The sequence below is a fragment of the Leptonychotes weddellii genome, chromosome 16, assembly GCF_054177405.1.
Source record: "Leptonychotes weddellii isolate Sample4059 chromosome 16, ASM5417740v2, whole genome shotgun sequence".
NCBI lineage: Eukaryota > Metazoa > Chordata > Mammalia > Carnivora > Phocidae > Leptonychotes > Leptonychotes weddellii.
Genome location: NC_138384.1, coordinates 1453880 through 1467225, shown reverse-complemented (window position 1 = coordinate 1467225; position 13346 = coordinate 1453880). Strand labels below are relative to the sequence as shown.

At 56.3% G+C, this 13346-nt stretch overlaps 1 protein-coding gene across 6 annotated transcripts in view; it reads left to right on the top strand.

Annotated features, from left to right (window-relative positions):
• The window catches only part of BANP (BTG3 associated nuclear protein), a 127705-nt gene that overhangs the window by 91264 nt on the left and 23095 nt on the right, over positions 1–13346 (top strand). For all 6 annotated transcript variants that reach the window (XM_081806249.1, XM_081806250.1, XM_081806251.1 and 3 more), the window contains one exon: positions 12667–12810. In XM_081806249.1, coding sequence (XP_081662375.1) covers positions 12667–12810 — 144 coding nt within the window. The remainder of the gene's footprint in view (positions 1–12666; positions 12811–13346) is intronic.

Sequence of the window (13346 nt, the reverse complement as noted above, 5' to 3'; positions counted from 1 at the left end):
GGCTTCTTTCTGGTGCCCCTGAAACGGCAGCCACAAGGCTCCCCTGGTTTCTGTCGGGGGCAGGGGGACTTATGGAAGCTCTGAGGGAAGGAAGGGGCGATCGTGGGAGCCGTTTCCAGGTACGGTGTGCATTCGGTGGGCGCAGGTGCACTAGGCTGCTTCCTGACCCCGGCTGTGTGTGCAGCATAGGACTTGGATCCAGCGGATTCAGATTTAGGAAGATGAAACACTGACTTTGTACCAAACTCTGTTGCTAGGCAATCTCCTATCTACTGAAACATTCAAATCTGAGTCCATTATTTCTCTCTGTGTGGGAGATTTTTGGCCACGTGGGAAATCTTTAAAGACTTGGGCTTTAGTTATGATGCTTAGAGCATGAATCACAGGATGGTTTAGTGCTGTTTCAACGAGATGTGTGTTGTGATACTCTTGTTTTTAGTAGCCGTAGCTGATGTTCTGAGATGTGCGTGAGAAGAGTTTACGTGGGTCTGTCAGCTAAACATCATCCGTTCGCGTGAGCCCCTGGAGAATTGTGTGTGTTCTGGTAAGCCCGCCTCTGTCATGACGGACGCACCGTGCACACAGTTCATTTGTGTTAAACAAAGTTGGCGACACAGCAGGAAATCCAGGCTGCTCTCATTGTGTGTTTGTGAGGTGACTTTACCAAGATCCAGCTAACAAGAGCCTGGCGTTCTCTAAACTCTTAAACCTCTCCTGACTTCTTTGGCATTTGTCTTTCTCCTTACACTGGAAAATAAATTTCAGTAGCTTTCAGAATTTTTTCTGTGAAGTGGGGCCTTCTAAACCCAGCTGGGGAAGAGATTAGAAGAGAGAAGTATCCGACATTTTATGTGCACAACTTTTTTTGGAGTGGGTGAGAAGGAAGAGGGTGTACGTGTAGAGAGTGTGGTGTGTGCGCGTCGGGGGCCTTTATCTGTGGCGGTAAAAGGGGGTTGTGTTCCTGGGCAGCCGCAGTCCACTGTGGATGGTTTGCCTCAGAACAGCAGACAGAACAGTCTCCGCCTCACAGACAGCGCACTGTGTCGCTTCACTTCTAATAAAAACGTTCTGTTCAGGAAAATACGGTTCTGTGTTGCGTGCCAAACACAAACAGAAATCTTGGAGGACCTACGTAGTTCAGGGAATTAATCCCTTATGGAAAAGCCTTCCCTAACTAGAGACGATGGAAAATAGAATTTCAGCCATAAAGGCCAGAGCAGAATGGGCTTGGTGTTAATGAGTTCCAAAAACATCCTAGAAAAGTCACAAAACCCGGTGTGCATCTCCTGTCGCCGGACTGAGTTAGCCTGGCCGCCTCGTCAGCCGCAACCTAGCACCGTGCTGCGGGTCCGTGAGCCTGTGTGGGGTGGCTGGCCTGGACGGGACCGAGGGGGCCGCTGTGCTCCCTGCCGCTGGCCCCGGTTCTTCTGGAATCGCTTTGGTCCCCAGCAGAAGCTTGTCATATGAAGCCACACGGGCTGGTGCTGGTGGGCACGGAACGCCCAGGGACGTGTCCTGGAGCGTCTGCGTCTCTGAGCTTGCCGACAGCAAGTTGGTGCTGCGGGCGTTATGGTAGGCCTGTCGTGTTTCCCTGTGGTGGCCATGGACCGGGCTGTTCCATGCCGGGCACTGGTTTGGGCCGGGGGCCAGGATGTTACGACTTGTTCTCGAGAGAAGTGGCATGAACTGGTGACTCACACGTATGTTTCCAGAATTTTGCGGAGCTGAAATGGTGTCGTCTTTGACAGGGCTCCCGGGTAGTCGAGGCTGAAGGAGCTTTGTGGTACCCCAAAGGTGCTCCCCACTGTCTGGACACACTGTGTGCTGGTCGTGAGCCCCTTTGGGTGGATCTCACGTCCGAGTCTCCTGACTGCAGACAGTCAAGGGGAGGGGTCTTCAAATCTAGGGCAAGCCTTGAAATCGTTTTCAAGTGTGTTGTAAAAGGTTGAATCGTTTCTAATACCATTAGGTCCACAAATTTTATTCATTTCTGTTCCTTACAGAAGCCAGTGTAGGATCACATTATGATGATGATGAATGAATACAGTAATAATTATTCCAAATTAGCTCCTAGTTGTAAGAGACACAAGTGCAAGCCATTTTGAAAACATTCTTCCGTTTTTAAGGCATTTAGAAATGGAGCCATATATTCGCTGATAACTTTAATCATGAGTAACTGCCTGGAAATATACTGAAAACTTACAGCTCAGTAAGCTGAAAAGTTGTGACTTCTGAGTAATTCCAAAATTCCTTTTTGGTGGGATCCAAGTTGAAATTTGTCTGTGTCAGGGAGGTGTGGTGATTTCCTTGGGCTGCTCTGTCGTGATCTTTTTTTTTTTTTTTAAAGATTTTATTTATTTATTTGACAGAGAGAGACACAGCGAGAGAGGGAACACAAGCAGGGGGAGCGGCAGAGAGAGAGAAGCAGACTCCCCGCAGGGCAGGGAGCCCGATGCGGGGCTCAAGCCCAGGACCCTGGGACCATGACCTGAGCTGAAGGCAGACGCTTAACGACTGAGCCACCCAGGCGCCCCTATGTTTAATTTTTTGAGGATCTCTAAAAGAGTTTTCCACAGCAATGGCACCATTTTATATTTCCACCAACCCAGACCTGGTTTTATTCTATTGTATTCTTTCTTCTTTATTTTTTTGTAAAGATTTTTTTATTTATTTGACAGAGAGAGACAGCGAGAGAGGGAACACAAGCAGGGGGAGTGGGGGAGGGAGAAGCAGTCTTCCTGCTGAGCAGGGACCCCGATGTGGGGCTCGATCCCAGGACCCTGGGACCATGACCTGAGCTGAAGGCAGACGCTCAACGACTGAGCCACCCAGGAACCCCATGTCGTGATCTTTTAACTGTGTCTGCGTCTCTGGCAAGCAGGCCTGCGGCGTCGTGGGCGCAGACGTCCCCGTGACCGGGTGGGCGGCCAGAGCCCGTGGCCCATATGCCAATGTGTCGGGCGGTTGGGCTGAGGAGGCAGAACGGCTAAGGAGCGTGTAAAGGGTTCTTGACACCCGAGAATTCTCTTCCAGGAGCCATCCCAGTAGGTGCTGTCTGCTGCCCCAGGAGCGGGATTTCGGAATTTCTAGCTTGTGGAGAATTTCTAGCTTGTCATCGCACAGAGGTTTCACTACTTCCTCGTCAAAGGGGTGGGGGGTTACGAAAGAGGGACACCTGTTAGGACATTTCATCCCTATTCTGATCACACCCAGCACTTCTCTGTGCAGACTCAGGCACTCTGACGGGCCCCCTTTGCCTAAAACCCCAGTCTGTTCCCCTGCCCTCCCCGTGGACTCTGGGCTTACCCTGCGAAGGGGACAGTAGCCAGGGGTTCGGGGCCGAGGGGGCTGCCGTCGGGCTGTGTGGGTCTTCAGGGCCTGGAGGCCTTGGAAACACATGGTCGTGCCTCGGGACGCAGAGCAGGGAGGAAGCAGGGCCACTAGGACCCACCCGCTGGCCAGTGAGGTGGTGAGAGGCGCGCCGTGTGCCGAGTCCTGATGGATTAAGATGCAGGAGCCCAAGTGAAGTACATGGAGCCCTTGAGCCATCACAGGACAGAATTACCACAGAAGAACAAGTTCTCAAGCACAGTGCGACTTCCACTTTTTTTACCTGCTTCAGGGGTGCACCACCGAGTATTCAGTTCATTTGTGATCTCATGAGGAATCTTTAGAAATCCTAGGTCCATTCTGACCGGGAAGCCTGGTTAACAAAGTAAGCTGCTGTTTAATGGTGTGGTGAGTGACTTAGAGCATCCTGCGTGGTTTAACTCACCTGCTGATCTTGGAACCTGAAGGACAGTGGGAATGAAGGTCCCTCTCCCACGTCGGGAGCCTGTGATGGTACGGTTTTCCCACCAACAGAGGGCACGGCAGATGGGACCCCACAATGCTGTGTCTGCGTGCGCACCTCCGGGAATGAAGCTCCATTCTGGACCCTGTAAGGGTTGAAGTCTAGAAATTTGCGACAGTCCGTAGCAGAACCATGTGAATGCCAACATGAAGACAATGCAAGAGCAGAGATCAGTCTCTGACCCAGTAACAGATCGCAGAATCTGGATGGTTTCCACCCTGTTCTGAGCAGCCAGAAAGGTTCCTTGTTGCCTCTCACACAGCTGATAAGGGAAACGCTTGGAAATACCGGGTAAAATACCCTGCCTTCTTTATCTTGCCTCGAAGGCTTTGTGGTCCACAGACGAAGATGTGGGAATGCCACGGGGTTTGGGCTGGAAAGAGCGTAGAGTATCTGAGACCGTCTGGTGTGCGTGCGCATGCAGGAGGGAGGCCGAGGGGGGATGAGCACACTGGACTGATCGCTGCTTTGTGCACAACACACGTGACAGGTAGAAAAATAATCTAGAGATTATCTCCACATGTGAACAAATACAGTCACTTATTTTTTTTTTTTTTTTTAATTTTTATTTATTTATTTGAGAGAGAGCACATGAGAAGGGGGAGGGTCAGAGGGAGAAGCAGGCTCCCCGCCGAGCAGGGAGCCCGATGCGGGACTCGATCCCGGGACTCCAGGATCATGACCTGAGCCGAAGGCAGCCGCTCAACCAACTGAGCCACCCAGGCGCCCACAGTCACTTATTTTTAAAAATTCAGGCCATTGTTTCATGTTGACTCCCAAAGTAAAACAAACAAAAAGCTTGTAAAGTGGCCCAGACTGATTTTTAATGTTCTGCTGCTTCATCTCCTCTGAGCTCGTGCGTTTGCCTTCCGCAGCGCTCCTCTCTTGAGGTTTGTGTCATCAGATGTCTGCAAAGCACTTGACGCTGTGCGCTTGGAATTAGGGACAGTCCTGTGTCTGGCGTTGCCGGTTGGCCCGAGCTCCGAGTTTGGCGTTGTAGTTGGAGTGTGGTGAGGGTGCCCACACACACGTGATTTTACGATGGGAGCCTTTAGGAGAGTGACGATGTGGCCAGCAGTCCAGCGATAGGCGCCCCGCCTGTCAGCGCCTGCGTGCCCTCCCAGGAGTGGCGCTGGCAGAGGGACACCTCCTAGGCCGCACGCCCAGACGCAGGCGGCCAGCAGCTGGCCACTGGTGGGCCTGTCGCGTGGGGGTATCTCGATGAGGTTCTGCGAGGGGCCTGGGGAGCGGGAGGTTTGCGGAAGGAGGACGGGGAGCCTTGCCTCCTTAGAACTAGGCCTTCGTGGTGTCAGCAGCGGGCGAGTCTTTTTGAGAGGTTTCTTTTCTGTCCGGGATGGCACTTCGTTGGCACCCGAGGGGGAAGCCGTCGGTGATCAGCGGGAGTTCTGCCAGGAGACGATCGGCCCAAGAGACACCGGAGGCCTGAGGCTGTCTCCTCACTGTGAAGGCCCAGGTGACAAGGGCATCGCCTACGCAGACTCCCTCGCTGTTGGGAGCCCGGTGGCCGGTGTGTGGTCATCCTCCTCGCTGTCCCCGACCCCTCACCCGCCCGTGATCGGCTCCGGCCCATGCTGGGAGGTAGCTGGGCCGGAGTTGGCACAGCCGTGCTCAGTGCTCGCTTCAGCAGCACATATACTAAAATTGGCACAGCTGTGCTCAGAGCTGCTTCTGTCCGCTTGTATTTTTACTGGCCTGTGGTCCCCACTCAGAAGTTAGCCTCTGAAGCTCCCTTCCCTCCCTGGCAGCGTGGAACTAATGATAACAAGATGACGTCTCTGCCAAGTGCCCAGCACTGCAGCCTTGGGCTGAGGCCCCAGGACCCCGGCCAGTCCTACTGCTCCCTGCAGGCTCCCTGCTCAGAAGGTCCTGCTCCCATGTCGGCAGAACGATGACCGCGGGGCTCTTGGGGTGACCGAAATACCACATATGATCCTGATCCTTGTGGCCGCCGACAGCACTCTGGAGAGGACGTGCCGTGGCTGAGCGCGACGAAGACGTGCCTGTCCGTGGGCTGCTCTCTCCGGCTCCCTGTGGGTTTGGCCAGGGCAGGGGTGCTGGGGGAGGGAGCCTGAGCTCCACGTCTTCCTGCTGCGGATCCGCCCCCGTGCCCTGGCCCAGCTCAGCTGTGTGGACTCGCCTTCAGGAGGAAATTTGCCCTCCCGCCACCTGGTCATTTGTGCGGGTGGCTTCCCGTTGTTGGGGCCCGGTGGTAGCACGACCAGGCTGTGGGCGGTATTGGGGCAGCGTCCGGTCACCAGTGGCCTCTTCTCCAGCGGCCCTCAGCTGCTGCCCAGAGGCAGCCCACCCCTGGCCGGGGAGGTGTCGCTCTGCGAGTGGTGTTTGACTTGGAGAAAGTTGGCAGACGTTCTCTACACCCAAGCGACACGTTTGCCCCGTGTCTGATGCCCGAGTCCATCAGTCTTGCCTTGGGCGCCCCGTGCCGTCGAGACCAGCAGTGTCCCCCTCGGCCAGGCGGGTCTGTGTCCCTGTGACTGTGCCTTCACCGCGCACGGGACGGCTGCTCCTGTGGGAGGGAGGGCGCGGAAAGGGATGTTGGTCCGCTGTGCACCTCTGTGTGCACGGGCGGCCTCAGCTCCCTGGTTTCTCGCAGTCCTGGAGGCTGTCGGCCTGATGTCGCAAGCCAGCATGCCGGGTTCTCATGAGGACCCCCTTGCTGGGGATGTGCTCCCACGGCCTTCCCTGGTGCACATGGGCGGAGGCCCCATGGACCCCCTGCCCCGACCTTACCTCCAAACACTTACCCTGGAAGTTAGGGCTTCAACACAGGGATCTGGGGGGGACACAGACAGTCCTCCCCTAGCACCCGGTCTGTCCCTGGAAAGGATCTGGGTGTTGTGACTGATCTCTGCTATGGGTGCTGAAGGGGGTTCGGGCCTGGAAGTGTTTGTGGCCACTTGTGCCGCACTCCTTTGGGGCAGACGGTAACCCTACTGTTTCTTAGCCCTCAGCGTGGGATTTTCAGAGACGCTAGCTCCGATGGGCAGGCTCCCGGGAGGGCTCAGCCCCCGGGGGAGTTGGGTCCAGTCAGCGTTTACCCCTGCTGACTCAGGGGAGGACGCGCCCCTTCTCCTGCACATGAACTGGAAGTTGGTCCAGAAGACGCCGGTTCTTTACAGAAAATTGGAATTTGGGTTTTGAGGGGACCGTCACGGTTTATCTCCATTTTGGCAGCTTTCTCAGGATGGTCTTTAAGCAGCGGGAGCAGCTCCTGCCAGGGTCCCGCTGCTCTCGGCAGCCTGGGCCTGCCGTGTTCTTCCCTGTGTGCCTCACCGGCAGCCTCTCCTTTGTGCGGGCTGTGTTTGGGGCCTGCCTGGACCTGACGGGACCCAGCCCCACACCCTGTCAGGGTGTCCGGGGGCGCACGGCCCTGTGGTGGAGGAACGGGCAGGGGAGAAGGCCGCCCTCAGAGCACGCCTGGAGGACCTGCCTGTGAGCAGCCGACAGGGGTGACGGAGAAGGGAGGATCCGGCAGGATGTTCTCTGGGAGCAAAAGGCCTGAGCTCTGTCAACGAGAGAGTTGACCAGGTGGCCTGGGTGTGGGGTTACGGCAGACCACCCAAAATCGGTGACCCCCACTGCATGGCTTCAAAAGAAATGTGCTGTCTCACAGTCGGGAGGTCAGAAGTCCCAAATCCGGGTTCTCGGGGCTGCGTTCCTTCTGGAGGCTCTGGGGGGCATCTGCCTGGCTCCTGGGGAGCTCCAGGCATCCCTGGGCTGTGGGGGCATCCCTCCACCCTCTCCTCTGTGGTCACGTGTCACCCTCCCCTTCCCATGTCTTATCCAAATGTCTGTCTTCTTATCTTAGGAAGACTGTTGCCATTGGATTAGGGCCTATCCTACTCCTGTGTGACCTCTGCGTAACTTAATCTCATCCTCCCAGATCTTAGTTCCACATTTATAGGTACTGGAGGTTAGGACGTGGACATTTGGGGGGACACAGTTGGGCGCATAGCTCCGTACGACAGAGCAAGCTGCTGTGAGGTGACCTGTGGGGCCTCGGGCAGACGCCTGCGCCCACCCCCCATCGCGGCATCACTCTGCCCCGTGAGCTCACCGCTGTCCTTTGTGCGGGACATGAAGGGCCACGTGGGGAGGGCCTCCTGATGCCTGCAGTCGAGTGTGCTCTGAGCCTGGGCCGTGGGGATGGAGTCGCGTCTGGCACGATGTCTGGAGACGGAAGACCGTCCTGGCCAAGAGGGGGGACGCTGTCACTCACGAGGCCTCCTCCGGCGTGTGGTTCATCTTGCTCAGCAGAAAACTCCATTTCTGAACCTTTCTTCTGAGAGTAGAAGAAAAACGCTGTGCTGATCGAGGCCACGGCCCCCCGTGTGCAGAACGTGCAGACGCCATTGGCTAGCAGCTCACCGCGATTATCTGGCCGCGTCAACAGCCACAACCTGAGGAACCGTTCGCGTTTACGTGCGGACTCAGGTGTTGCCCTTGGGTGCGCCCGGCGGCCGCTCTCCCGGCCTTTCCCCCGAGGCCTGAGGGCTGCTTATCGTTCTTACCAGGTGCGGGGCCGCCCGTAGGGGAGAGCGTGAAGCTCGCACCCTCTCGGTGCAGCGTCCGGCTTCCCCCCGGGTGGGAGCCCGCGGGAGCCGACACTTGGAGCTCCGTAAAACATAGGCCCTTATGAATGCTTCCTGCTGAAGTGACCTCGAGGAAGAGGGCCTCGCCCCTTTCAGAAGTCCTTTCTTTCACCCACGCAGGGCAAACACCACGGGAAGTGTTCTCGTTCTGTGCAGGGAGCTTTCTAAGTTAAAGCAGCGACCAGAGCTGTGGGAGCACGGTCACAGGACAGGGAGCCGAAGTGTGCAGGTTGGCAGGCGGGGTGCCCCTGGGCCACCCCTCCCTGCCCCAAGTGGGTGTGACCCACTCATGTGTAATCAATACAGACCTTTCATTTTCCTCCTGTTCTGTCTCACCCGCTCCCCGCCCACCCCATGCGCCGCTTCTAGAAGCCAGAGGCCTGGAACCCGTGGCAAAAACTGGAGGTCTCCGGATTTGACTTTGGCTGATTTATTAATCCCGCCCCAGTCTACTGGAAGGTTTTAAAACACATGGTTAAGATTTGTACCCAGGAATGCTGCCTTATCTGGAGTGATGGGGGATGAATACCAAGTATCTCCAGACTTCCGTTCCTGCTTTATTGTACTTTTTAGGTTTTGTGTGTGAGGTTTGTGCTCGATGCTGGAACGAGCTCCAGAGCAGACAGCAGAAACCACTTTTATTGCCGCTCGCCACATAGCATCTTGACAGGAGCAGGGTCTGGACGGCGGCTCGAGGGGCATTTTCCCTGCGGGTCTGAGGAACGGCCCCAGAGGAGTGGCGTCTGTGTCTACCCGTGATTTCTTTTTGTGCTCATTTCTGACCGTGTACTCCGGCGATTTGGTTTATGAAAGCACTCAAAATGGAAACTAGGAAACACATGAGTGTTGGTGTCAGAGGGTTGAGAGGCTTCAGAATGATAATTTGTGTTTGGCACTTGCTGTGAAAATGTAGGAGGAAGATTTGGGGCTGGTAGGCCTCCTGGCCAGGGGTGATTTGGGGCGTCCCTGGGACGGGCTTCCCTCTCTCAAGTCCTCATTTTTCTGTCATGAAGAAGCTCCTACTTGAATTCACATCTAGATTTGAGAAGATTGACCTCATTGAGTGCCTTCCCTTAACAAGCTGGATGCACAGGGAGTCGGATGACACAAACAAGCGAGTGACCTTCCGGAGGTCGTGGTCTTGTCTCTCTTCCTGGCCACACAGGATCTTAAAATTAGGGGAGGGTTTGGGTTGGCTGTTTTGTTTTCATCTGCGCAGATTCTTGGTTGGATTCAGAGTTTTGTATCTAAACCTTAACTGAAAAGTCCTTGGACTTCTTGCATTTATTTTAGGTTTTGCACCAGTTTTGCATTATATCAGTTGGGTATTAAATAGTTTCAAAATTGGCAGTATATTGAGGAAAACCAGATGTGTGCACTCAAGAAAACAGTGCTTTTAGATCCAGGTTGCCCTCAGTAGGCTGCTTCAAATGCACACCCTCCACCCTTTTCCCTCGTCTGACAGTCATTGCAGGGAAGCCCTGTGAGTGAAGGTGGGAACGCCGCAGGCGCCTCTCGTGTGGCCTCTGGGTCTGGGCGGTGGGGAGGGGGCGCACGCCCCGGTCGACCTCAGGCTGGTGGCTTCGGGAGGTGATGCTGCTGGCTGATGGCCTGGGAGCCCGCTGCATTCCTGTTAGATTTTTCTATATTCCAGAGCCTGTTGGGAAGAGGCTGCACATGTCAAGTGAGTGGGAGGAAGCTGGAAGCTCATCACTGAGACTTCTTGCTGGTTCTAGAGCAGGGGAGAGGATGTGCTGGCCTCTCATCCTCCCAACAGAGCAAGGATGGATCGTGCTCTTTCTGTGGGTTCTTCTGGGGTGCCACACTGATCCATGTGACAGTGGCTTGTGACCTCATGTTTGCTGCTCTGTATTTCAGATTTGACGTAAATAGGTTTTATTCTTCACCAGTTTAAAATTAAGTCCAAATCTACACATTGTGTCTCAGCCTCCTGTATATTTCAAGAGGCTGCTTAGAGCTTTGGGGAGCTTTCATACCCGTCTCACCTTCCAGAACTCCTCCTCCATTGGTCATCCCGTCCACGGGGTGAGCACGGACTCCACTGTGTGGGTCCAGCACAGAGACAGCTGGGCCACGCGACCCAGGGTCCGCCTCAGCCGGTGGTTGATGTTGTTCCGTGGATCCAGGTGAGAGACAGCATCCCCACCCACGTCCCCTCCCTCGTGAAGAAACTCTCCATCGGCAGAGCGGTCTGTTTGATCTCTTCTTTGATTCTTCCCATCGAGAAGCTCGTCTCCCTGGGGGACTCTCGCTCTCCCCACCTGAAGAACGGTGCCCCCGTCCAGTCACACTCCCAGCTCCTCGCATGGAGGCCCCAGGGGGAGGGTTTTCTCTGCAGGGTCTGGGGTGTGAAGAAGGGCGAGGGCGCTGAGGGGCTGGAAGGCCTCTCCCGCCAGCCCCGCGCGCACGTTGACTTTTTGACTTGTTCCCGAATCAGTTGCCAAAAGCAAACGAGTGTGGACACATTGAGGAAGTGTGGTGTTTGGGTTGAAATCTCAGGTGAAAACATTTTCCCGTTTTTATTTACGTTTGCCAGCCAGGCTGGTGAAGCGCCTGCCCTCGTCATAACACAGCACGTTCAGATTCTGAGCTTCTGACGTTCTCGTTGGTAAGATGGAAGCAGCTGTGCAGGCCGTGTGCGGAGTCAGCGTATGGTGGTGCTGACAGGAAGCAGCTCACCCCCAGGAAACCGTAACATGCCCCGTTTCTCGGGCGGTCGTGGCGCTCTGCCAAAACCAGAGGAAGGCAGAGGCTTCTTAGAAAACAGGTCCGCGATGGCGTGGCTTTCATTAAGGATAGTCGATGATTTGACCTTACATCAGCGCATTAAGGGATCTTGTACAGCGTGCCGTGGTGACAGAACCGTGACCACTTACCTAACATTTTTGCTCCCGTGTTTCCAAACACTGCACGGTTTTTACATTTGAGCCAGGATCGAGCAAAAGCGTGCTCAGTGAGGATGTCCGTTCCAGCCTCTCCTTCCCTTCACCCACCGAAAGGCAAACTCATGTGCCGTTTTGAGCACCCCTTCCCTTCCCGTCTTTCCACATCCGGATCTTTCCTCGCTGTCGTGGGGCCGAGTTGCTGCCGTGAGCACGCTCTCCCCCGCACCGCAAACCTGCGCCCAGTGGGAGCGTCCCGCACTTGATCCCGCCAGGTAGAGGAGAGGCTCTGCCCCTGGGGGAGTGGGGCCGGCCCCTGCCCGAGGCTGCCGTCCCGCGGCACGTGGGGGCTGGCTGCCTTCCCGTGGCCGCACTGGGTCTTACCTAGTATGGCCGGGAGAGGTCTGGTGCAGAGGAGGTCCGGGGAATAATACAGGAGACTTGGGTTTTCGCCAGTTTTTCCAAACCTCTCTTGGGAGCGAGCACTGGTACAAATGGCTGATGATGGACAAGGAGCTGCTGTTGTCGGGTCAGCCCTTGGGGGGCGAGAAGCCGGCTCCTTGGAAGGAGGCAGCTGAGGGAAGGCCCTCGTGCTGCGTGCGTGCCTGCGGCTTCAGCGCCGGGTGGCCACGTCCTCATGCGCTCACGGTCTGGAGGTCCATGTCCAGCGTCGTCACCGGGCCGCTCCTCCCGGAGGCTCCAGGGGAGGGTCGTCTCCCGGCTGCCCCGGCCTCCAGACCTGCCCCATCGTTGGCTTTGCTTCGTAACTGCGTTTGTCCGCTATCAGAGGGCTCCGTCTCCCTGGCTCTTGAGCACTCGGGGGGCTGCCCGGAAGAGCCGGCGAAGGCGTCTGGCACGTGGGTTGGGGATGTGATGCCATCTCCTGTTCTCTCCGGGCTGCCCTCCCACGAACCTCAAACTGCAGAGATTTCCAGGAGGTCTTTGGTGCTTTGGTCTCTCTGTCCCACCTCCCACTGTCTCCTTGCCGTCCTTCTCAGACACCCCTCACTGCGCCCCTGAGCTTTACTCTTTGAAAACTGGAGCTGGCTGGTCTTTTTCTTACATGGCTTAAAAACCCATCGTTCTGTCCCGTGCGTGGCAGTTTGAGGGAGGTCACTTGGGGATGCAGCAGAACAGCTCGGTCATGCTGTACACATTCGCACGGTGGACCCCACGGTGTGGAGGCTGGGCCTCTGCCGCCTCCTTGGGTTCGTGCGGCCGCAGTCGAATAGCGCTTACCCTGGCCCCGTGCTGACCGTGGTCTGCTTTGTCTCTGCAGGTGCTGCAGGGCGCCCAGCTGATAGCCGTGGCCTCTTCCGATCCCACTGCTGGGGGCGTGGACGGCTCGCCTCTCCAGGGCAGCGACATCCAGGTCCAGTACGTCCAGCTGGCTCCGGTGACTGACCACACCACTGCAGCTCAGGTGGGTGCCCCCTTCTGGAAGTGGACGCCCCGTCTGTGGACAGGTCCTGGGGCTTCTGTAGGTGTGAACGCAGCTGGGGTGATTCTGCTCCTGCTGTTCTCCCACGAGGGGGGTAGACTGTCACTGAAGGGCACATGATGCGGACGGAGGCCCTGATTTTTGTGATGCCTGACGACGTGAAGCTGGGAGTTAGGTCCCAGCAGATGCCAGTTTTAAGCAATCCTTGAGATATACTGTGTCTTGTCTTCTCTATAAATTCAGAGGCAATATTAATTGTGTCTTCCTACGCCACACAGCCAGCTCCTGTGGGCTGCAGAACGAGAGGGTCCCCGTTTACCTGAGACCTCACTGCCCCTCTGAGAGCGACAGGGCCCAGCCCGGGGTTCAGCACACCTGCAGACCACGTAGCCCCAGCGCTCGGCCTTGACCCTGTTCCCAGGGGCAGGTTGTGGTTCTCAGCTCTGTGGTGGAGATGCAGGATCGCCCTGGACCGCTGTGGCGCTTCCCTGGGTCCTGAGGGCCCCGTCTGGCCTGGT